Source organism: Pelodiscus sinensis, chromosome 3 (genome assembly GCF_049634645.1).
Source record: "Pelodiscus sinensis isolate JC-2024 chromosome 3, ASM4963464v1, whole genome shotgun sequence".
In the NCBI taxonomy this organism is placed as follows: domain Eukaryota; kingdom Metazoa; phylum Chordata; order Testudines; family Trionychidae; genus Pelodiscus; species Pelodiscus sinensis.
In genome coordinates, this window is record NC_134713.1 from 155,181,424 (window position 1) to 155,206,490 (window position 25,067).

At 43.5% G+C, this 25,067-nt stretch overlaps 1 protein-coding gene across 1 annotated transcript in view; it reads right to left on the reverse strand.

The window, feature by feature from the left end:
- LOC102458941 (calpain-8) overlaps positions 1 to 25,067 on the reverse strand; it is a 48,514-nt gene that overhangs the window by 14,840 nt on the left and 8,607 nt on the right. The window contains exons 3-11 of the mRNA XM_006133424.4: positions 16,148 to 16,266; positions 15,014 to 15,147; positions 14,505 to 14,673; positions 12,292 to 12,375; positions 8,451 to 8,536; positions 6,155 to 6,229; positions 5,170 to 5,330; positions 3,286 to 3,461; positions 1,268 to 1,279 (exon numbers count right to left, since the gene is read on the reverse strand). Of these exons, the coding sequence (XP_006133486.2) occupies positions 1,268 to 1,279; positions 3,286 to 3,461; positions 5,170 to 5,330; positions 6,155 to 6,229; positions 8,451 to 8,536; positions 12,292 to 12,375; positions 14,505 to 14,673; positions 15,014 to 15,147; positions 16,148 to 16,266 (1,016 nt within the window). The remainder of the gene's footprint in view (positions 1 to 1,267; positions 1,280 to 3,285; positions 3,462 to 5,169; positions 5,331 to 6,154; positions 6,230 to 8,450; positions 8,537 to 12,291; positions 12,376 to 14,504; positions 14,674 to 15,013; positions 15,148 to 16,147; positions 16,267 to 25,067) is intronic.

Consider the following 25,067-nt stretch of genomic DNA (forward strand, 5'->3'; position numbering starts at 1 on the left):
AACATTTCGAAGAATGATAATCTGGTTACATTTTACATAGTTTTAAAAGCAAATTGGCCACTCATACCTGAACATCAAAATTAAAACAAATTCCAAAGCTAAATATACCTTTAGAAACCCCATTCAACTTACCTATACTCCATAAAATTTCCTTCAAAATGTGTGACTCATCAAGGCAATAATATAAGAAAGGTGGAGTATGTTTGACATAGGGTGTGCATAAAAATATCCTGATAATGTTTCTGGCTTGACTATGAAGCTATATAACAGCAAATGTGCTTACCTTATTTGGAAGGGTGATCAGCTGAAACGTCTTATATAAAATATTATATATTTAACAATAACAACCCTAAACAGTACAGCTATAGTAAAGTAAACTGCAGATAATATCATGACTTTTCTCCTTTTAAAAGTAATTATTTGATTTTGATGTAATCAACTATTCAAACAACTAGATGGTTTCTCCCCATCCAATCTGAAGCTATGCTACACTACAATGAAAAATTAAGAAATCAGATGCAACATTTTTTCAATGTGTAAGTTCCATTTCCCTTTTTGTCTGAAGCTATAAACAGAGCAGATAATTGGCACATAGCTGCACATTATGTTATTGGGCAAAAACAAAGGGGATGAAAACACAGCAAAACTGGCAATGCGAAATGATACACTATAGTAATGAGTATGACCCTGTCTAGCTGCAAATACCCTTTTGTGGTCCTTATTTTAGAAATGAAAGGCCTCTTTATCTTAATATTGACATTTGATTGAGGACTGGGGAGGTGGAATTGGATACATTGATGATATGGGCCACTGCCTAAGGTTATAAAGAGAGAGGGATCCACAGAGTTTGAAATATCTTTAAATAATATAAGCAGAGTTATCGCTAAGCAGGAAAGGAAAACACAATTGACCAACTCAATATGGACCTGTTCTGCCATAATTTTTAATAGCCATATTGATCCTGTCCTGATCTTAGTTATACTAAGATTAATGGAAGTCAGTGGATATTTAGATTAGTGTGAATGAGATCAAAATCTGACTGGGATGAAACCCCTGACAGGGTTCCCTTTAAAATGGCTATACAGAAGATGCAGCGTTTGTCTTCAAATACCAATTTAGCAATTAAAAACATTCCTGTCAAAGGTTTCCAGAAGGCTTGTGGTCAATTTTGAAGGTACCATGCTTCAAGCAGTAGTTGTATTACACTCTCAATCCAAACAGAAGGTGGCCATCTGCAGGATGGAAGTCTCCAATAGAATGTACATACCTCTTTAGGGACCTGCAAAAGAGAGAAGTTATTAATGAAATACTGAAATAATGAAATAATACTCAGCATCTTGTGCAGTCAGCTGGGTGAAATGATAACTAATGCCACATTTCATAGACTCAGGTAGTTTGTCTCTCATCCCTATTTACAACCATATGATGCAATTCTAGTTCATGCACAACATTCCCATCTGTGCTAGAACTGTTCCAGAGGAAAATTAACAAAACATTTGGCCAAATCTTGAAATTATTACTCAGAGTCAATGAGAGCTGAGCTCAGAATGCTTTTGAAAATTTACAAGAACAGGTGTAAAATCTATTTACCCACCATTACCATGACACTGCTGAAAAACATATGATACTTTAATCACAAGTCAAAACAGATATTTGCCAATGGATAAATAGAGTTTTGCAAGGCAGTTTTAATCTGTGTAATATAGCCCTTGATGAATAAATAAATAATTTAGCCCTTAATAAATAGCTAAAAAGCACTAAAGTAATGTTTACATATGAATATAAGACATAATTTTCAAAAACAGCTCAGTGATTTGGGAGCACAAATTTTAAAGGGACTTGTGTTCCTAAGTTACTTAAGTGCTTTTGAAAAATTCACTCATAACTGCCTCTTATAAAATGTCTTTTATGTCTAGTTTAAACAGGAGGGTGTTAGCCTCATACCATGTAAGAGTATAAAACTGTGCATTTAATTGTAGGAGTTGTTATTGATGTAATTATCTTTCATTTAGCTTCAGTGACCTGACTTATATGAGGTTCTACCAGGCAGATAAGCTTTGATATGCACACTTCTTTTTCTTGCTATACACAAATCTGCTTTGCATTTTCCTGACTAGAGTATGTCTTTCTTAGCCATAGTCTCAGCTGGAATAAAATCCATAGGTGGAAGTGCCAGTGGCAGCTTGTGTTGTGGATGAGTATTAGAAGATTTAGTAGCCCTTCCTTTCAAGGTATAGAATTCATTTGTTAAGAGTTACTAAACCTACCCTAACAAGTAAAAGATCATGAAGTGAGCAGGGGAGCGAGATATCTCCCAAAGTAGGAATACACTACGGCAGAAAGATTGCGCTTTGGTCTGTCTGTACTGATAGGTAAGTGTAGAGAGCCATTCTTTAACATGCAAATTCTAGAATGCAAATGGATTGGGTTGCTTGGAATCAAACAGATATGGCCTGGCGAATACTGAGAACTGTGTGTACAAACACTTTGGCACCAGGGAAAGCCCTTGCTAATTTGTATCATTGCCACATTTGCAGCCCTGGATAAAAACTATACCACACGTGAAGAAGATAAAGGAAGCAGAATGCACAATCCACGTTAGCAAAAGTTAGTCATACTCATTTGCTCTCAGCTGTGCCCATTAATGACCTTTGTCCATGGGAGTCTACATTACACTTCATGGCATCATAGCAGAAAAGCAAAGAATGAGAGTATCTGTCAGAATTTCAGATTTTTTGTTTTGTTTCCAAGGCCTTAGAGAAGTCAAAGGTGAAAAATCCTACTCCCATCTCCTATTACTGCAGGATTGTCCCCTACAGTATATTTTACAACTGTTTACACAGACAATGGTGGTGCAAGGGTTATATAATATCAGAAACCAACAGAATACTATGGTAGATAGTGAAGTTATAACAATTTGCATATTCAAAGAAAAATAATTCAAGCAAACAGTGGGAACTGCGGGATGGGCCTAAGACTGAACCATTTCTCTGGGATCTCCATCCACTGTGGACCAACACTGTTTAGGCTTTGCAAGAGAAAAGACCTGATTGAGACTGTTGCTAAATAAGCCATCTCCAGTTCTGCAGCTCACGCTGTTAGATACAGAATGGCACAAACCCCGAACCATTTATCTGAACACTCCCGTACTATGGGGGTCGGAATGAATGAAACAAGGATTTGAACCATCTCACAACGGACTGATGAGATGCTGAAAAGTCAGAGTTGCCCCTCTCTTGCAGTGAGCACAGTATTAAGTAACCCGTTACAGGGAACTTACAATACCTGATAGAGGGAATAGCCAATAGTGAGTAGAGATTCCCCCATCTTCTTCACTCTCCTGCGGTTCTTCTGCATCAAGCCCACCAGCACAGTGCAGCATGGCTTACTCGTACTTCCTTCCTCATCATCATCTGGCTCATCCAGCCTGATTTTAAACTGGGGATTGATCCAGTATGTTGCTAGAAAATCCCAAGGGAAAAAGAAAGGAAAGAGCCTTTGCTTTCACTGCAGCTGAAATCATTGTCATGAAGATATAGAAATAGCCCTTTGCAGAGACCTTTGTGGGAGGATCTGTCAAACCTTCCCATTGTATTGTATTGCTCCGTGTTTTCCCAGCTATGCTGTAATGAGGTTTAACAGGTAGTTCGACTAAGGCTTTATTTCAAATACCCATTTCACTACTGCATGTAGACGTGGGCAGTTACTTCGGGCTTGTAAATTTCAAAAATGGCACCTGGCTGGGAAGATGCAAATCAAACACGTGATATTTAAATCCCGGGCTTGATTTGCAATTCCGAATGCCTACATTTGCAGCCCTAGTTCGAATTAGGCTGCAAGTGTAGACATACCCTGTTTCTTTGTTTGAGATGCAGAGCAGTTTCTTCCAAGACTAAGGGAGATGGAAGACACTTTTCTCTCCAAGAACTGGCTTCTTACAATGTGTAAGTAGGGAAAAATTTAGATAGTCCATCAGGGTTTGTTGTTTTCTTGTTTGGGGATTTGGAAGTAATGTCTGAGCTGTTAACTGTGGTCTGTTTTTTTTCTTTGTAACTAAGTTTTAGCTTTACTATGTTTGCAACTGTAGTTTTGTTTTGATGATAAAAGTTTGTTTATTTTTTTTAATTAACCAGTAATGGTTGATTTTTGTTTCCTGGAAGGTCTATCTGTATGTATCTGCATGCCTTACTGAGGGGTCAGCTACCACAGACTGCAGCTTGTTTTTCTCTTTTCTTTTTCAAGCTCTTTTGGGGAAAAAAAAGCTTGCAGTTCCCCTGGGGTTGGTTTCAAGTGTCCATCCCTATTTGTGGATTCAAAAGCACTTGATAGTGGCAGCGGATCCCCCAAAATCTGGGTATTAGGATTTTGGGGGGAAGTTTTTTACCAAAGCCTATACAGGCAAGGTTTTGGAATGCTCTTGCGGGCCCCCACTTCTGCATTCATCATGCCAGAGTAGGAAACAGCCTGACAGCAGTGTTGAATTGTGACCATATTATGGCCTATACAAGCCCCTGGAGATTAGTCCAGTCAGAAGCACACGTGGTACAAACTGGGAAGCTGCCCAAAGGAAAGAGACTGCAGTGATTTAGCTGCTCAAGTGAAGAAAGAAACGCTGATGAGAAAATGAGTCTGAATCAAGTTTTGAAGGTTTGGGTTAATATCAACAGGTGTGAAAAATAGGTAAAAAACATAGTGAAGGAATTTCTGGCTCTTAACTCATTTCTAAGGTTCTTGTTCCAGAGTAGAGAGAAAAGGAATCAGGACCAATTTTCTGAATCAGGTACAGATGCAGCCCAAGAGGGCAGATACCTCATGAAAATATCTGTTCTCACAAGATTCAAAACCAGTCCTGATCATGGGAATCTCTTAACACCAGCTGACCTCATGAGATTTCTGCCATTTGAGGCTGAAATCTCATGAAAGCGTTTACATGATTCAGTTTCATCAAACCCAAACTGATAGCCCTGAATCAGCCTTAAGCCTAGACCCTGGACTAAATCCAATCCAGATCTTTGCTTCTCCTCTTTGACCCAACTATAAAAGCACTAGAACAACACCCCATGAAACAATCCACACCGATGCTGCAACAGTGATATAACATGGAACCTGTGTTGGAGGAAATTATATCCATTTCTTCACCATGCGTACAAGATTCAGCTGAGCCTTTACCTGGATAGTTCTGGCAGCCCCCAGCAGTAGAACCCCGTCTCCACTGACCACTGAACAAGGTCAGACCCCATTTATGGACTTTGTCACTCGTCAGGGTGTCAGGAGTCAAGTTGCAGATCTCAAGCCGTGTGAACTGTCTTTGAAAATCTGAGAACGCCATCCTGACATCGAAGAAACACAAAGAGTCCACAGTGAATTCATGAATTTAGAGCATGGCCAGACCCACTGTGAACTGATCCCTTTTCTAATGAGGCAGCAAATGGCAGAACCATTGAAATTCTAATTGAACTTTGAATCTCAAATTGGCTTCTAGGAACACCAACCACTAAAGCAACAGTTCTCAATGGCTAATATTCACTAAAGGCTCAACTGTGCCACCTTTGCTCATGCTGAGTCATACCTTAGTACTCAAGTTGCCAACTGGGATATCATACATATCATTATTACATAGAAGATAATCAGAGACATTGCCAGCTGCCTGGGAGAGCAAGATACACTGTTGACAGATGTCCATGCACCTACTAGGGGACTGACACCATTCAGTGCACTCACAGACTGATTCTGCTTTCACTTCCACTGGCATAAATCAGGCATAACTCCATCAATATCAGTGCATTACCACTGAATGAATCCACAGCAAAGAAAATCTGAATCACAGCTGGACACAGAGCTTTCTCCCTGATCCTCCACTGCCTTGCACCTTACATAGCTGCTTGCATTTGTGCAAAGTGGACAGCTGTCATTCTGATCTGGGGTAGAGTTCTACAAAGATCAATTCAATATTAACCCATGTAAGCAAATACTGGGCTGGATTTTCCACTCACTCCCAGTAAATCGATGCAACCTGAGCTATAAATACCTCTCACACTTCAAGTTATTAACTCTTTGGATAGTGGTATTTTATCAACCTCCATCCAAAGGAATGATTAACAGGGCATCTACATGTACAGTTTCTAAAGAATTAATCCCACTGAATAATTCTTACCAAAATTCTCCATCATCCGATTGCTTATCCAGAGCCTGTTTTTGTTTGGGATCAACATAATTCCATTCTGGAGCACTGCAGGCAAAACACAAATGGCAATAAGTATAGTAGTTATATTTTACTTTATAACAATTTCAGGGAGTCGGAATCTTTCTATAGTTACAACTGCTAAAAGTACATATTTCTTTCAATCACGGGATCCTTCGCTCTTCTCAAGGACAGTGCAAAATGCAAATTAACTCCATATATAGTTGGAAATTATTTAGACAATCTGGTCAATGAATCAGGCCTTACATTTAACTGTATTTGCAGCAAACGAACCTTACCTTTAATCATGACTACAAGATGCAAGAATGCACAGACATCACTAGGACTAATGAATGATATTTTTAAAAAAGCCTGTCAGGAAATGTTTCTTGATATGAGATCTATTCTAATGTCTAATAGTCTCCAAAGAGGAAACCTCCAGTATTTGGGGCATTTTAAAACAAGAATGGAGAAACAGAACACTAGAAAATACATGGCAGTAAAAAATCCTGCACTGGTCATGAGGAAGTACTAAGTTATTTAATGCTTATTCCAGCTCTATCATCCTATTTGTACAGTGGACCAGATTCTGATCTTATCTCATGTCAATCTGGAATAGCTCCATTGATTTGAATGGAGATGATCCACATTTAAAACGGTATAACTGAGATCAGTATATGACCTCCTAGGTTTATAGGAGGTATGCTTCTTTTAGGGTAAACAGACCAGGTTTGATAAAAATAAGATTCATGCTAAAGCTTTCCTAGAGTTGCACACAATCTCAATGTTATCATTTCAACAGGCCAGGAAGAAAAGCAGATATATCAAAATGCTGCATGAGAAATTATTTTTAAGGTATTTCCAGTCTGATCAAACCCAAGAAAACCATATGAATAGAGGTTAAAAATACTTGGACTTTTCAGTTTAGAAAAGAGGAGACTAAGGGGGGATAAGATAGAGGTCTACAAAATCATGACTGATATGGAAAAAGTGAATAAGAAAATGTTATTTACTTATTCCCACAATATAAGAACTAGGGGTCACCAAATGAAATTAATGGGCAGCCGATTTAAAACAAACAAAAGGAAGTTTTTCTTTACTCAGTGCACAGTCAACCTGTGGAACTCCTTGCCAGAAGATGCGGTGAAGGCTAGAACTTTAACAGTGCTCAAAAAAGAGCTAGATAGATTCATGGAGGTTAGGTCCATCAATGGCTATTAGCCAGGATGGGTAGGAATTGTATCCATAGCCTCTTTTTCTCCGGAGGTGGGTGACAGGGGAGGGATCACGTGAGGATTACCTGTTGTGATCCCTCCCTCTGGGGAATCTGGTATTGGCCACTGTTGGCAGACAGGATACTGGGCTAGATGGACCTTTGGTCTGACCCAGTAAGGCCGTTCTTATGTTCTTATGTTTACCTCAGAAAGGTTGGGACCATTGCTCTCATAAGATTCCATGACCAGCTTCCAAATCAGAGAGGTACAGAGTATTCAAACTTTGGGGTGCTTAATCAGAGTCTTTTGAGCTTGTCATGTCTTAGGCCGGGGTGGGGAATCTAAGGCCAGGGAGCTGCAACTTGCCTGGATCTGCCCCCTGAGGCACAGGACTCCCCACCAGCTTTGGGGAGCCGGTGCTGGCGCTCCAGTCCCCTGCTCCTGCCTTTCCCCTGAGTGGCTGGAGCACAACAACAAAAAATCTACTAGCCTGGGCCCCCCTAGGCTCCAGTATGCAAAGGGAATGTAGGAGTGTCTTTCTCCTCAGTCGGGAGCCACATCAGTAAGGGTTTGGTTGTTGTGTGATTTTTTTGTTTTGGTTCCCCACTCCTATCTTAGGTCTTACAGTCCAATCACTGTCAAAGGAGTTGCACAGCGGTTTGTCCCTGTTGTGTTTTCTGGTCATGGAAATTGTCTGGGTACTACACTAGTATCTCACAGGCATGAGGAAAGTCACATTGCAGAATGACATGGATCTGACTTCTTTGGCCCTGTTCATAGCAAGTAATACAGACTACTCTCCACACATAGAGAACCCTCCACACATAGAGGAGGTAAATCCTGTGACCAGAACAGAACAATTGCCAGCATAGCTACTTTATTCATATTGTTCTATTTCTGATAAGCATTAATTGATTTAACACCTTTTCCAAATGTGCTGTGCGGCTTAATAACTGCAGATCTAACCAATTTAATTTTAAAAAGACAATGGAACACAGTGATGAGAGGGATGCCAACAGTATATAATAATCTACTAACAGTATATAATAACCTACTTATCGCTCCAGGCTCCGGTCCATTCCACTTCACCCCAAGGATTTCTAATCCTGACTAGCTTCTCTAAGCGCCCGCGATAATTTACCTGTAGGATCCACAACAAGCATAGACTGAGCATTTTGTTAATTTTGTTATTATCATGTATCATTTGCTTTTACATATAGAGAAAAAAACAATTTGCCCTGTAGTGAGATGGTCAGAGATAAAAAACACACCAAATATTCCCCACCCTCACTATCATTTTATTCTCTACTTCACCACCAATCCAGAGCAGGCCTCGTGGTGAGACATACAACATATGGGTTATATGCAAGGATGAGCATCAGCTACAACACAAGATCTGCATTCTCCACAGCATGTGACATTTCAGAAAATAGTGCATCAGCGTAATTAGTACAAAATTATTTAGCAGAATCATCTTTGTACTCATGATAGCTTGTGATATACAGGGAAAGCTTGTGAAATGTAAAGTTCAAGTGAGTTTATAATATAGTCTGTTAATACATGCAGGTGCACTGCAGGCTATGCTAATTTGCTGAGTTGGAAGAAGGTCTCTGAGTGGGAAAGATTTCAAGTTGAAGAACTATTACAGTCAATCTCTCCCTGTCTCTGTGGCTGTGAAAACAGTGCCGTTTTCATGTGGGTCAGACATGGAGAGCCTGGGGCAAAGTTGCCAAAGGCAGTGTAGTATTGCAACCCCAAAATTATGTTCTCTGTTACTCTGGTGGCATCATTCTGTTTGATTGTGATGGATAGGAGTGCTCGCCAGCACCTAGTGACTGAGGGTATGTCTACACTACAGCGCTAATTCGAACTAACTTAGTTCAAATTAGTTAATTCGAACAAAGCTAATTCGAACTAACGGATCCAGACTAAAAAACTAGTTTGAATTAGTGTTTTGCTAATTCGAACTAGCATGTCCACATTAAGTGGTTCCCTGTAGGTGCCTCTGCCCCTGGCAGTGGGGGAAGACTTCACATACTCCCCCCATTCCCTGCCCCCAGGCCAATCAGGGCTTGGGGCCAGGGAGGAGCATGCAAAGTCTCCTCCTGTCCTGAGTGTGCTCCCTGCAGGACTGGAGCAGAGTGGGAGGAGACTTTGCATACTCCCCCTACCCCCAAGTCTTGATTGGGCAGGGAGAGGGTGCAAAGTCTCTTAGGGTATGTCTACACTACAGCGCTAATTCGAACTAACTTAGTTCGAATTAGTTAATTCGAACTAAGCTAATTCGAATTAGCGCAGCTAGACTTAAAAACTAGTTTGAATTAGCGTTTTGCTAATTCGAACTAGCATGTCTACACAGAGTGGACCCTGAACAGAGGTTAAGGATGGCCGGAAGCAGTGCCGGCAGGGCATCAGATGAGGACTTAGAGCATGGAGCTGCTGCCTCAGGCTAGCCGAGGGTTGTGCTTAAAGGGACCCGACCCCCACCCCGGACAGACAGTTCTCAGGGGTGCCCCGCTTGCAAAGCAGTCCTGGCTTGGAGTGCCCTGAGTGCCCACAGGCGGAACATCACAGCACTCGGCCATCACCCCAGCTGCACTTGCCGCAGGCTGCCATCCGGGGGGAGGGGGCAATCGGGGGGCTGCAGGAGAGCTTCCACCCTGAGAAGCCTGCAGAGCCAGCCCAGTTCTCCCCATCGGGGGCGTGTACCCCATTCCTCCCTCACCTCCTTCCACTTACCCTTCCCTAGCCCCCCTTCCTGATGTACAAAATAAAGAAAACATGTGGTCAAAAATAGAATCTCTCTTTATTGAACAAAACTCGGGGAGTCTGGGAAAAGGAGGTGGGAGAGGGGAAGAGAGAGGCTGGGAGAGGGGAGGGAAACTTAAATGATCAGAGGTTTGGAAGAGGTCCCATATGAAGAGAGGCTAAAGAGACTGGGACTTTTCAGTTTAGAAAAGAGGAGACTGAGGGGGGATAGGATAGAGGTCTATAAAAGCATGAGTGGGGTGGAGAGGGTGCATCAAGAAAAGTTCTTCATTAGTTCCCATAATAGAAGGACTAGAGGACACCAAAGGAAAGGAATGGGTAGCAGGCTTCAAACTAGTAACAGAAAGTTGTTCTTCACAAAGCAAAGAGTCAACCTGTGGAACTCCTTGCTGCAGGAGGCTGTGAAGGCTACAACCAGAACAGAGTTTAAAGAGAAGGAAGATAAAGTGATGGAGGTTGGGTCCATGGAGTGGTATTAGCCAAGGGGTAGGAGTAGTGTCCCTACCCAAAGTTTGTGGAAGGCTGGAGAGGGATGGCATGAGACAAATGGCTTGGTCACTGTCTTCGGTCCATCCCCTCCAGGGTCCCCAGGGTTGGCCGCTGTCGGCAGACAGGCTACTGGGCTAGATGGACCTTTGGTCTGACCCAGTACGGCCATTGTAAGCTCAGGGCTCAGGGTCGGGGGTCTCAGTGGACCACCTTGATTTTCATGCACACCTTCTCCTGGGTGGCCAGGCTGGCAGCTCTCCTGCCCTAGATGGCCACTTTCCTGTGCCTAGTGCGGAGGTCGTGGACGAGGTCCACGATATCCGCACTAGACCAGGCGGGTGCCCGTCTCTTGCGGTCCCGCGCAAGCTCCCGGGAGCTGCCAGCCTGGTCCCGGAAAGAGGGGGAGGGCTGGGGGGCATCGGGTGGCTGGCTCGAGCCGTGCCAGGTGCAGGGTCTGCTAGCTGGGTGCTGGCAGGCTTGCACCTGGCACGGGCATCGTAGCCAGCCCGTGCCCCTTTAAGGGTTCCGGGGCCGGGAGGGGGGCAATAGAGTTTCCCTGGTGTTGGCCAGAGTGGCCACCAGGGAAAGCTGGGGAGGGCTAGCCTCCCACTAGTTCGAATTAAGGGGCTACACACCCCTTAATTCGAACTAGTAAGTTCGAACTAGGCTTAGTCCTCGTAGAATGAGGTTTAACTAGTTCGAACTAAGCGCTCCGCTAGTTCGAATTAAGTTCGAACTAGCGGAGCACTAGTGTAGCGCCTATCAAAGTTAATTCGAACTAACGTCCGTTAGTTCGAATTAACTTTGTAGTGTAGACATACCCTGAGGGGTTAAACTCAGGTAGCTAGCAAGGGTGTTGGCAGGGGGCCAGAAGTACCAATGGGGATACAGTGCTGAAATTTGAATTGTATTTAGGTACCTTGCCTACTCTCTTTGTGAAATTCTAAGTTAAGGGCTGGTGGGAGCAGATGCAGTAATCAGAATTAGCATGCCTATAAGAAATATTGGACATGGGAGTGAACTAGGCCTTGAAGTACGGATCAGGACAGATCGTGAGTAGAGGGAAAAGTGTATCTAGTCACGATCAGGGTATTTTTCTTTGTTTTGGTTGTTGGTTTAAACTTCTTTCTGTGAACCCATGCCTTCCCTCCCCCGTTCACTATCTAAGAGTTGTTTCCAGAGATTTTCTCTCTGTTTCTTATGTCCTGGAAAGTAACAGGGGGTCTGTGTGTGTGTCCGCCTGCCTAAGACTGAGCAGTCAGCTACCAGAGACTGCAGTTTGTTTTTCTCTTTTCTTTTCTCAAGCTCTCTTGGGATAAAAGAGTTTGGGGGTACCCCTGGGAAAGGAATTCAAGTGTTCCCTCCTGGATTTTTTTTTCCAGAGTTAAATCACTTGATGGTGGCAGCTTTTGTTTTTTTTCTCAGAAACAGTGCATCTGTAACTCTGGGGAGTTTTTGTAAGCAGAGCCTATATAGGCAAGGTATTTAAGGTCTCTTGCAGGCCCCCACCTTCTTCACTTGGAATGCTAGAGTGGGGAACAGCCCTGACAGTGATAATAAGTATAAGGGTTATCCACACTGTACAGGTCAGGTTACCCATAAGTGACCATACGGTTTAGCTATTAGGAATTAATTTACCTCTTCTGCTCCAGTGAGAGAGTAAGCATGTCCCTTTACCAATTTCTTACTTGTGATTGCCTCCGTTTCTGCTGCACTGGTGATCTAGGGCAATAAGAATAGTGTTATATATTGCACACACACAGTTCTAAAGACCAAATTAATACAGTTGCAGATATATAAATGGTATAATAAAAATATTAAAAAATCAGCAATACAAATTATATTAAATAGAAATGGACCTGAATTCCAGAGCTCAACTTTGTATCTCCAAGACCCCAGTTCCAAACACATCTGAGAGGGTACGGGGAGAGGAAATCTGGATCCAAATCTAAACTTTCCCACCTTTAAATATTCAGATCCAGTCCATTATAGAGATAAGTTGCAGTTACAAACTTTTATGTGAACTCGGATCCAGAGTTCAGATCTATTGTTTTGGTCAGAATCCCTGGTGAATACAAAGGGTTCCATATGCCACAACTCAGATATGCAACACTGACCATTTTAATGTGTAACTTTAAAAAAAAATACATTGAAGGACAAGAGGAAGAAAAGGTTTTGAAAGATGTGAGCTTCTTTTAACCTAACATTTTCTATAACTGCTGAGACTTCCTATTACACAATGTCAATGATTTATAGAACTGATAGATGGAGTCAACCCCAGGTTGTATTTGGAGAAAAAGGTGAGTATAGATCTTTAATAAATAACCTACAGTACCTCATAATAAAGCATATTTGAAAGTTAGAGCGCGAATATAAAGCATTCTCAAAGAATTTGTATCTGTCTCCTTCTTCCTACTTTGATGTCTGGGGCTGCAGGCAGATAGCATTTGAATCCTAACAGTAGTTAGAACTGATTTTAGAACTTGGATGAGCTAGACAAATCACTCATTTCTTTTACAATGTCAAAGGAATGTGATCAGAGAGGAAATATCATGGAGGAGTCTGCATTGCCATGCTGCCACTAGATAAATTAAGCTTGGGGAAAACTGCCACAATTCTGCAAGGGACTCATCTCATCACTGGTACATGGGAGGCCATGTCAGAAATCAGGGCTGAATCAGAGAGTCAATGTTAACCTAAAATGTTTCATTATATTTGTGCAGATAATAGCACTTTGTATGTCTTTAGCCCCTTTAATCCAAGGATCTCAATAGCCAGAAATTAATAAAATCACACACAATTCCTGTGAGATACGTTAGCACTACTATGCTCATTTTACAGATCAGTAAAATGAAGCGGCAATCAGCAGCAAAGTCAAGGAATAGAACCCCAAAATACTGATTCTTAGTTTCCAGCTCTAACTAGTAGGCTCTTTCCCAAGCAAGGAGACATGAGGGGTGGTTGCACTTCTAGAACCTGATCCAAGGCCTACTGGAATCAGTAGGAAGTCCCCACTGATTTCAGTGGCCATTAGAACTTAGGGTTGCCAGGTGTCCAGTTTTCTACTGGACAGTCCTGTATTTGCACCCTCTGTCCAGTAGAAAAATTCAGAAAATACTGGACATGTGCAATGTCCAGTATTTTCTGAATTTCCGTCTGGGCGCCAGACGGAAGCCTGGTGGGGGCGAAGGAGCAACTCGGAGGCGGGGCAGCGATTGGCGCTGGGAGCCCTGTGGTCGTGTGCAAAAGCTGGGCAGGGCGGGGGCAATAGCTGGGCCTCCCCCCGCCCGGCTTCTGCAAAAAAACAGAGGCTCCTAGTGCTAATTGTGGCCCTGCCTCCCAGCTGGGAACCTCTGGTTGCATGCAGAAGCTGGGTGGAGGGAGTGGCTCCCAGCCACTCCCCTCGCCCAGCTTCTACTAGCAACTAGAGGTAGTGCCTGCTGGGGGCGTGGCCCATTGGACTGCGGCTGTGGCCAGTGGCTGCACACCCCCCCGTCAGCTCTGCTTCCTGCCCCCCTTCCTCCAGCTTTCCTTCCTCCCGTCCAGTCCCCCTGGCCTCTGATGCCCCCCCAGCTCTGCTTCCCACCGCCCCTTCCTCCCGGCCAGCCCTGCAGCTTCCGCCCCCCCCCCCCACCAGCCCCGCCTCCCGCCCTCCTTCCTCCCGGCCAGCCTCGCCCCCCTCCTGGACCGTTCCTCCCCCCCCGCCCACGATCAAGTGTGTCCAGTATTTTGGGGGGGGTCTACCTGGTAACCCTATTCATAGTAACAATGCCTGCTGCTGTCCTGAACTTTCCCTGCTATACAGATTAGAGTTCTGATGGTGAAAGAGTAAAAAACTGACAGCATCTCACATCAATGGAGCAGCCAAGCAATGACCCAGATTGCAGGGCCTTCCGAATGATCTGATATAGATTGGGTGGTGCCTTCCTCAGATCATACGACTCAGCGATCCCTCCAGTGAAATCTTCAAAGCCTTCTACAGTGGAACCTCCTGCAAGAGCTTCATATGAGCCATTCAATCTATGGGAAGAAAATAAAAGAACAGAGATGCAATAAGGAGCATCCAGCCAGTTCTGCACATGTCACATTTGCATTACAGACATGACATAGTGTAGAATGCAATCTCTGTTACTGTACATGTAGATGTTACTTTTTAAACTAGTAGGTATAACATTTTACGGAGGCTGGTAGTGCTCCTTGAAGTGTTTGTGGGAGGAAAGAATAGTCCTGGAGAGAGGAAAGAGGAGGAATAAGAGACTGACATGAGGGCAGAATGCATTTGGGTCTGGCACTGGCAGAGGTTGAGACACTCGTGTTACTTGCACTTATTATGACTTCCCTGAGAATTAGCCCCACTTACTTAGCATAGGCCTTCTCCAGCAGGGCACTCCAGAACTCATTGCCTTCCTCTGAGTGTAGAAAGAGCAGCTGCCCGTTTTTAGTGGGCAGCCTGTCGTCAACAACAACATCCACCCACTCCCCAAACTGCCAGAACTAAGGAAAGAAAAAGAGAGAGGGTGGTTAGAGCTGTGTACCCACCTGCTAAAATCTGCCTGCTACTCTGCTTCACCCTGCCCCGTCTTTGTTGGAACAGTCTCCCACTTCTTGTCCATTCATCTCTTCTCCGCCTTCACATCCATCATAAAAACCATTTTTAGGAATCCTTCCTACACAGGTCTCCTTCCCACTGATTTCTCCTCAGTCTCCCTCATCTGAACTGTTGTCTGCATGTTGTTGTATCCATTTTACACTGAACATCATTTGGGACAGAGGCCAGTGTTTTTCTATGCTCTATCTTTCTATGTCCTGTGAGGTTTTGGTACATATATGAGCATGATGTGAAGGTTTATTAATAAATAATATTAATGTAGCCTTGGAAGGAACATCTCATAGTGGGTCTATAGAGTATTTTTGGTGTCCCCTGACAGCTGAGATGCATTAACACCTACATTTTCTAAAGTATTTTTAGGTACCCAACCTGAGGCACCCTAAAAGGCCTCATTTTCAGAAAGTTTTGTACCCACCCACAGAAAAAATCAAGCCCCCTTAAAAAGTGCTTCAAGTTGGGGCACCTAAAACCACTAGTCACTTTTGAAAATGTAGGCTTGCATACTGAGCTAACATTAATGCTCTGTGTCAGCAACTGCTGTAATTGCCACCAGGATGTTATGTGGTCACAAACGAGATGGGAGGTGGACTACTGACAAAGAATGGGACTCAGGGAGGCAGGCAAACCCACAAGACAATCTTTCTGTTGAGATAAGATTTGGTCTTTGCTTTGAAAAAATTGGACCAGCACCTGATCTAGAATATTTTTCTCTACAACACAGTAGTCTCCTCTATTCTGTCCCTCCCTGTCTATCTCACTTGCACACCTTAATTGCTGAATATCTAATTTTCCATCAGAAATGAGACAAGCTACATTTCCCTAGATACTGGATCTTTCTTTTGTTCCTGACATCTTGGTCATGTTTAGTGGATTAGCAACAATTACCTGGAAATGAAAGATCCCAGCATAGTTCTTCTGGAAGCTCTGATCTTCAGGAACAATTCGCTGTAGGATTTCCTGATCTAAGGTAAGAGATGCAATGGCTGCTAGGAGCCAGCAGTCACCTGGGAATATATAAGTTTCAAAACAGAAATGTGAATCAATAAAACAGGGACTTGCAGTTTTCTCATTTCACCCTACAAAACTACTTGAAATACCTTTGAATAAAATGTCAAAGTAGTGCCCTGTAGGATTATACTGGAAGTCTACTTGCTGGTTAGTTTTGTTTGTTTGAAAATAGATCTATTTTGCTTATTTTTTCAGGGGGATGGTTGGATAGATTTTAGCTTTTATATTTAAATCTTGATTTAAATTCTGCCAAAGTTTCCAGCTTGATTATGGGGGTGAATTTGATGTTCCAGTTTGAGGCCATTTCTAAGTTTTATTTGCATTTGTGTAGAGACCATGTATTTACATGCTTTTTAATGCCTTTGGGGAGCAATTTATATGATAGAAGCAATGAAAGATCTGGGTTTCCCACAGCATTTTAATTTCTGGAGGATGGGAATACCATGAAAAAACAGACTTTGTATTCTTTCATGATGGCCCATATGGCCCCTTGAGACATTAGAAAAAGACCAGGGAAATAAATACTACTGTACTTCAGAGATATGGGGTTCAACCCAGCCTTATTTTTTTTCACATGGACACATGTAACCATCAGGGCCAGATTAACTTTTTGGGGGCCCCAGAGCTATTAGATTTTGGGGGCCCCAGGCTCCAGGATGGGGGCCAAAATGAAGGGCTCAGAGTGTGGGATAGGGCTGTACATTGAGGTAGGGGGCTGGAGACTGGGGTGTGTGCTCTGGGGTGGGTTGGGGATGAGGAGTTTGGAATTCAGGAGGGGGTTCCAAGCTGGAGCCAAGGTTGTTTAGAGTACCAAAGTGGGCTCAGGGCAGAAGGTTGGGGTGGGATGTGGGGTCTAGGTGGGAGTTAGGATGTGAGAGGAGCTTAGGGCTGGGGTGCAGAATCTGGGAGGGTTGCATTAAGTGTACCTCCCAAACCCAGAGCCCTGGGCTGTACCCCCAAAGCCCTTTTTCTTAATCCATCCCTAGAAGCAATATCATCAGTTGGTGTACATCAGCAGCTGAGAATCTAGCCCAAATAGTCTAAACTGGTGTGTGCTTTAACATCAGAGGGCAGAATACACTTAGATTACAAGTGTATTTCTGGTAGCATAAGGTCTAGCCCAGTCCTGTGAGATGCTGGAAGCCACATGCACTCAAATATCACTAATTTAAGATTAAGCTTGAATGGAAATTAAGGTGCCCGGCACCTGTCAGCATCAGGGGTCTAATTAGGAAACTGTTGATGGTTAAACTGTCTCCAGGAATTTAGCCCATTGTTTAGCAAGATGTAACTCTCACACTCAAACCTGCATAGCTCTGCCTGGCTTGTAGTTCATGTTTTAAGGCCTGGCTCTTTAAAAAAAAAAAAGTTGACTGACATCATAAGGGGTGAGAATGAACTTCCCCTCACCCCTCCACACACAATGCTAGTCCAAGGGATAAGGAAATGCCATACAGGTGTCACCATGTTTGTAGGGTACAAGCACACACAGCATGAGAGTGAGTAACTGTACCACTATGCATACAAATAAGGTCCTTGCAAGGAGCTAGCATGGAGCTCTAGTATCACACACATTTTGCCACAGATGAGCTCTGTTGAAGAAGCAAAATTAATCCTTGCCCTTGTGGTAGCAGAGGTGTGTGATAGAATCAACAGTTTCTGAAGTGGGGATTTAAATATGCACTTTTCTACACATCTCTACTACTGCCTCCCATGCCTCCCCATTTCTCAGTTGCTGCAGCTGGCCTGCATTGAACCACGCTTTGCTAGCTTTGAGGAGATGATGGAGACACGTTCCCGGTAGAATGGTATCCGGCAAGAACAGACACAGTCCATTGGTAAGGACAAGCTAGAATTCTCTACATGTGTGATAGCTGGAAATACCTCCTCTATGTTACAGGCAACTACTGAAATAGAACCTGCCCCTTTAACAATTGTGTGGCAGCAGTTGGAATTTGCTTAACATCAAGGATGGACCTTTTGGGAGCAGTTAGTCAGCACAGAACTCTATAGCACCTTCAATTAACTGAGAAACCTTCTCTTACTATGCTAATGCTGAGTGTTAGGGTATATCTACACAACACAGCTTTTAGCAACAAGACTGTGTCTAAACATCCCAGTCGCCAAAAGTTAGTGTGTGAAAATGCTGCTTGTCGCTGACAAAATACTTCCACACTCTGAGGGAGTTTCACTTTGTCAAAGCATCATTCACATTATCACTTGCCAAGGGAAAACTCTGCCATTTGGAGCACCCTGCCTCTGTTCTAAAATCTGATTTGTCAATGTTATATGTGTTCACTTTTTTAAATTTTATCTCTTTAGTATATATGGTCATGTCAATTTTTTTCCAGTATTTGATCTGAGGAAGTGGGTCTAGCCCATGAAAGCTCATCACCTAATAACCCATCTTGTTATTCTTTAAAGTGCTGCATAGTCCTGTCTTTTGTTTAAGCACCTGTGAATGACAAAATTTGTGCGGATCAAGTGCAAGTGTAGACATAGCCTTATTATAGTAATTTAGGGCAACATGCCTACACAGAGTGGAACCCTTGATAAGAATTCCCTATGGGACATTTCTCTGTGTCCTAGCATTTAGGAAAATGGCAGCAATTCCATCACTCATTCACTTCTGCTTCCTTCAACAGAGGCTGGATCACCAAATATGGAGTCTGCCACATTGTTTTAGTTAGGAGGAGAAGTTGATGATGTGAGGAACCTTTGATGCATCTTGTTTATTTACAAGGAGGATACAAATTCCTGGTTCTTGGAACACAGGAGTAATCACACAATAGTTTCCTTGCTCACAGCATTGATCTTCTTTTAGCTGGCATCAGACCCAAAACCCCTCTTTCTAGGCTTCTCTCAGGGCCACAAACCATGTTTGTCCATGGTGTGTGTGGAGCTTTATTCTTTGTCTGTATGTGTGATTTTCTACTTCTTTCCCACCCACCCCCTACACACCCTCAAACCAATACCAGCAAAGCTCTCTGCCCACATAGTACAAAAAGCAGTTAGTGAGCCTTTGTTTTAAGCAGTGCCATGTGCCTGTGCTTTGATTGGTCAACCACTACTCTTTTATAAGGAAATAACAGTTTCTAAGTTCTTAAATGAAGGGCAGCAGACACGCTCACCAGCATGCATCATAAGTTTTTATCCAAACTATAACTATATTTTAAATAGACAATAAGGTTGGTGTATCCACCCACAACTCACACCAAAAGAACTACACTGCTTCTGTTTTGTTATTTCTGTGCGAGTCTATGTGTAAATATCCTTATTTCAGAATAGAAGTGTGCTACAGCTTCTCTCCGACTTACGAACTGGTTACGGACCAAGCAATTGGTCGTAACTCGGTTTGTTCGTAAGTCGGACCCCATAGAGTTACACGTGACTGCGCTGTTCGTAAGCGTGGATCGCCTTCGTAAGTCGGGGTCCACCATTTATGACAGCTTCAGTCGTAATTGTGAACGGTCGTAAGTCAACCGTTCGCAACTCGGGGACTGGCTGTATTTAAAATGAAACAATATGGTACCTGTGCATAGCCTGGCACTGAAAAAAACAAAACAAAAAATGATAAATCAGAACCAATTGAGTTATTTTGGTACAGGTCTGTGGCTAGATCAGCCCTCAATCAGGTGTTCTCAAGTAAGGAATCATGATTCGATGCTGTTACCTCAGTCCTGCATGTCAGATTCTTCTCACTGTTCAGGGCCGTACAGACTCAAATGTGGCTCAGAGAGAGTGCTAGAATTAGCAAGGTCAAGGCATTTTCAGGACTGGACCTAAGTTACTTAGATAAAAGATTTAGGCTTTCTTACAATGTAAGCTTTTGAGGAAGGGACCATTTCTGTTTCCACCATGCCCATAGACAACACAATAGAGTCCTGGTCCATGACTGGGATTGTTAGCACTACTGTGATAACAATACACTGATACTTCTCAAAATATGACAAATTAAAATGTGAGTGTTCTGTTTTTAGAGAGGCTGACTGTCAGGACTGATCCCCACTCTGGCTCCTGCCAATGAGTGCCTATGATATAGTTCAGATCTCAGACACCTCTTTTTGAAAGTGAAACAAGATGCCTGTGCAGCACCACCAAAGCCTGTTAAGGCAAGGTTTTCAGCAATATTGTTGCTGATTAGAAATCAGTTTTCAAATATTAAGGGCTATTTGGCTTCAGTTTCCTAGAAAGTGAATTTAGCCAATCCAAAGAGATCCACCAAGAACACACACACAACCAAAATACATTGAAGTGCAGTCATAGTCAGAAAAGTGCCTGTATTAAAATATCAGTATAAAACATATCAACTGACCATGCACCTTCAGGTTGTACCTGTCTAGTGTACAGATGCAAGAAAGTTTTCACTACTGTGAGCCTCACAGAGCTAACCCAGTTATGGTAGCATGAGCTAGATTCTATTTGTCTCATACATCCCAAGCATGCCCCTGTGGCCTGAAGTAGCTCTGTACCCACTGCCTTGGTTTCCCCTATGCTCAGGCTTCTCAGTAACTCACAAAGGCCAAGCAAAATACCTCTTCACTGGGTCTGGTTTGTTTACATAAAATAAACTCAAAATCTCTTCCACCTCCTGTTCTGTCTCACACGGGGCACTGCCTGCCCCACCCACACAAAGTCTGTCCATCTTTGAATTTCTAAGCTGGCACTTTTTGACCCATCCCAGTCTCTGCTCAGTTTTTCCCCTCAGTCTATTCTGGGGTCCTTCAAATACTCCTTGCTCTTTTGTGAGCATCTGTTCTTTCCAGTCTTCCTGCCTGGGCTCTTCTCTCCCGGCCCTTCCTAGCTTGAGTGTGGTTTTTTTCAGGCCCAAATATTTCTTCCTAGTTAAGGGTCTTCCTGCAGGATTTCACTGCTGCTGTGCTTTAGCCTCTGACCCAACTTCCCTTCGGGGTCTTTAGAGAGACCAGTTACGCTTTATCCACAAGGACAAGGGCCAATTCAGGACCTTTGCTATTGGTGGTTAATGTACCCAATCCTACTTGACTCTCAGATCCTAGAGTGAGTTGGTGATGCAGGCATTAAGCAATATTTTACTTGTGAAGTGAACAAATCGATCTAGAATTTATGAGAAGAAATAAACATGAAATCCCACAGTGTCATTTTTAGAGCTATTTCACTGACTACCCCCTAAATTTAAACCAACTTGTTCCTTCTTCACCACACTTACTAATGTTCTCTTAGAGCTGTGCCCTTAGCTTCTTAATTTGCTAAAATAATGTCATTGAATGTTAAATCTGTGGTAATCTTAGAACTCTGACTCAGATTCCTGTATAATTAAGGTGACCATATTTCCCCATGCTGAATATGGGACACCTGATCAAATTACTCATATTCAAGCAAGTACAATGGCAACCATCAGCACTGTGCTGTACAAACAGTCCAATTAACATCAAGTTGATTGAACCCCTGTTAAAAAGAAATGCTGAGAGCTGGAGTCATTTTATTTACCTTCTTATCTTTAAGGTTTGTATCAGGAGAGGTGACACATGCATACTCCCAGAAACCTCTGTCACGCAAGGATGGGGGTGGCTGACTGACCTGACCCAACCCTCTTTGCCAAGTCCTCTCCACCTGCCTGACTGGACCACTGGGATAGACCCACCTCTCCTGGTACCTGGTGCTGCGTCTTCTCAAGGCAACAGCAGGGGGAGGAGAGGATCACTGGCCCCCTCTATCCAGATTTCTGTGAGGGTTTGCACCAGAATATGACCAGCAGCAGCCTTTCAGCACTGTGCAGGAGGGAAGGGACAGGAGCTGCTTCCAGTCCCAGGTGGGAGATAGGGATGACTTTGCAAATGTCTTTGCAGAGATCATCTCTTCCCTCCTCCCCCTCTGCCCTGTGGCTAGAAGCAGCTTCTCCTTTCCTGCCCATAAAAAGGCAGTTAACATCTCCAAGCTGCTGCAGGCCACTGACATAACACAGCTGCCTCCTAACCCCTGGCGACAGCATGGGCAGGAAGGGGTTAATCCCCAAGGATCCCTGGTGCACCAGCACTTAAGGAACCTAGCTGCAGTGGCTTCATCCAACCAGGCTAGAGAGGTGGCTCAACAGGGGAAGGTCCCTATGGACAGAGCAGCCCCGCACTGTCTGGGGACAACATGTGAAAAGGGTGCTAAGCCCCTACTCCAGGAGCTGCTGCAAAGCCTGCAGAGTCAGGGTGCAAACAGGTCAGAAGTGGCTTCCTCCCTGCCCCTCCAGAGCTTATCTGTGTGGCGGAGAAGCTTCCCAGTGCCAGTGCTGCGTGGGGCTTGGGCACATGCAGGGCTTGCTCCTCCTGGCCAGCCCCCAGGCCAAAGGGTCTTGAGCTTTCCACAGCCACCAGCCCAGCAAGAGTCAGTGGGGGAGGAAGGCATTTGCCAGCCAAGGCTGTTGGTGAGCTGAATGATCTGACCAGGGGCTGGTTCTGTGAACGGAACTGGGAGAAGGACACACGCTGCCAGGACAGGGAGGGGGAGAATATGGAGGAGCAGCAGGGCTGAAGGGGTAAAAGGAAACAGCAGGAAGAGGACAGTGTGGGGGGCCTTAAAGGACCGATGGGTGGGCAGCAGAGGCGACAGGTAACCAGCCACTGGCCCACCCCTCACTCACCATTGGTGTATTGTCAGTTGGCAAGCAAAGATCAGTCCAGCATAGGACTAACCAGTACTGATGGGAGAGGAGAGACAGAAAAACAGGACAATATGCTCATCTTAAAGAAAAAATAGGAACACCTGCAGAGGGGCTTAAATATGGGACTGTTCCTTTAAGAATGGGACATCTGGTCATCCTAAGTATAATTACAGTATATGACATTTGCTCACTTGTGTGGAACTCATCAAGGCCATACAATAAAATGCACAAGATATATGTACTTAGAGTCACACATCTCTAGCACTAACACTAAAAGTGTCTAATCTGGTAAGAATGTAATTCTCCATTCAATGACATAGTCAACTAGAGATGGACCCAAACTGAAAGCCCAGATTGGAGGGAGAAAGTGACTGCAGGGAGGGGGAGAAGAAGGAAGAAAAAGAGAGAGAGAAGCACCTGAAAATTAGTTTTTAAAACCTAGATCTGAATTTTGCAGCTCAGAGGGCTCTCTTGTTATTTCAGCAAGCCCTTAGACTCAAGACTAGATTCCAGGCAAAATGCTCTCACTCTCTGTGTGATCCTTTCCTACATCATCTGCCCTCTGTCCAGACTTGACTTTCAGTTCTACCCTTCACTGCTAGCATTTGCCACGGAGCTCACCGCACACAGACTAGACTATCTGATTTCTGCAGTGCCACGGATTACAATACATTAGGTCAACAAGTTTACTACTTTTAAAGGTAGCCTGTTGACATTTTGTATTAAAATGAATTCATCTCTACAGTTGTGTGTTAAATGCTGCAAATAGAAGTGGTGCAAAAGGATGTCCGACAAATAAATGGACTTTTCAGTTCCTCAAAGATGATCCCCTCAGCCTCAGATCCCCTTAAATCCAGAATGCATTGATCTGTGAGATAGCAGCTATCAGAAATCCCACAGTCTATAGGAGATGGGCTTTAGGGGTGTTATAAACATCTAATACAATGAAGGCTATCACAGAAACCACTAGTATTAAGCAAACTCCTGTATTAAGAGGCCAAAAAGAATCCTCAGATACACTGAACACAGCTGAGATCCACCTTTATTAGAAGACATTTCTCATAGCTAGGTTTTTGCCTGAATGGAAACCTTATCTATGCATATATAGTCATTACACTTGGGCTACATCTAGACTACATCCCTTTTTCAGAAAAGGGATGTAAGTTAGATGTATCGCAATTGCTAATGAAGCGGGGATTTAAATCTCCCATGCTTCATTAGCATAAAAATGGCTGCCGCTTTTTTTCCTGCACAGAGCTTTGCCAGAGAAAAGCACCAGTCTAGATGCTGATCTTTCGGAAAATAAAGCCTTTTCCGAAAGATCCCTTATCCCTTATTGGATCTTATTGGGATAAGGGATCTTTCGGAAAAGGCTTTTCTGAAAAAGGGATGTAGTCTAGACATAGTCCTGGGGTGTGTTTAGACAGCAGGGCTATTTTGGGATACCAGAGGTCTTTTAAACACACCCATTATTTCGAAATATTTTTTGAAATAACGGGTGCACTATTCCGGAATCCTTGTGACCCCCATTTCATGAGGGTTAAGGGATGTCTCAAAATAGCTCATTTCAAAATTTGGTGCTGTGTAGATGTGCCAAATTTTGAAATTAGCTATTTCAAAATACAATTGAAATCGAGTTTAGGGTGCTGTGTCGAGTGTGTCTATGGGACAGACCTTCAACTGGTGTAAACAGGAATACAGGGGCGGATATACGGCAGGGCGAGCGGGGCGGCTGCCCCGGGCCCTGTGCTTCAAAAAGCCCCGCGCATGCGAATGCGCCATGGCAAAGGGGGCCCCTGCAAGATTATGCTGCCCTGGGCCCCGCCAAACGGTCATCTGCCCCTGCAGGAATAGCTTCATTAGCTTCAATGAAACTACACCCAGATACATCAGGAGAGGAACTGGCCCTCTGTTTCAAAAGTATGCACAGTGCTTCATGAGCCTATAAGAGGACCAACGCTTTAATGGCATGGATCTGGAAAGCTACATTAAGTGTATTTTATCCCCTTGGGTTTGAAATAATATTTATTTTTAAAATGGAAATCTCTGCCACTAGCTATTTGAGGCCATAGCAAATCATTGTAGGGTTAACTTACTCAGATGGCTATAAAGAAACTTCACAGGTTACCTTTAAATAAAACAGTGTGTGATGCTGCATTTTAAGTT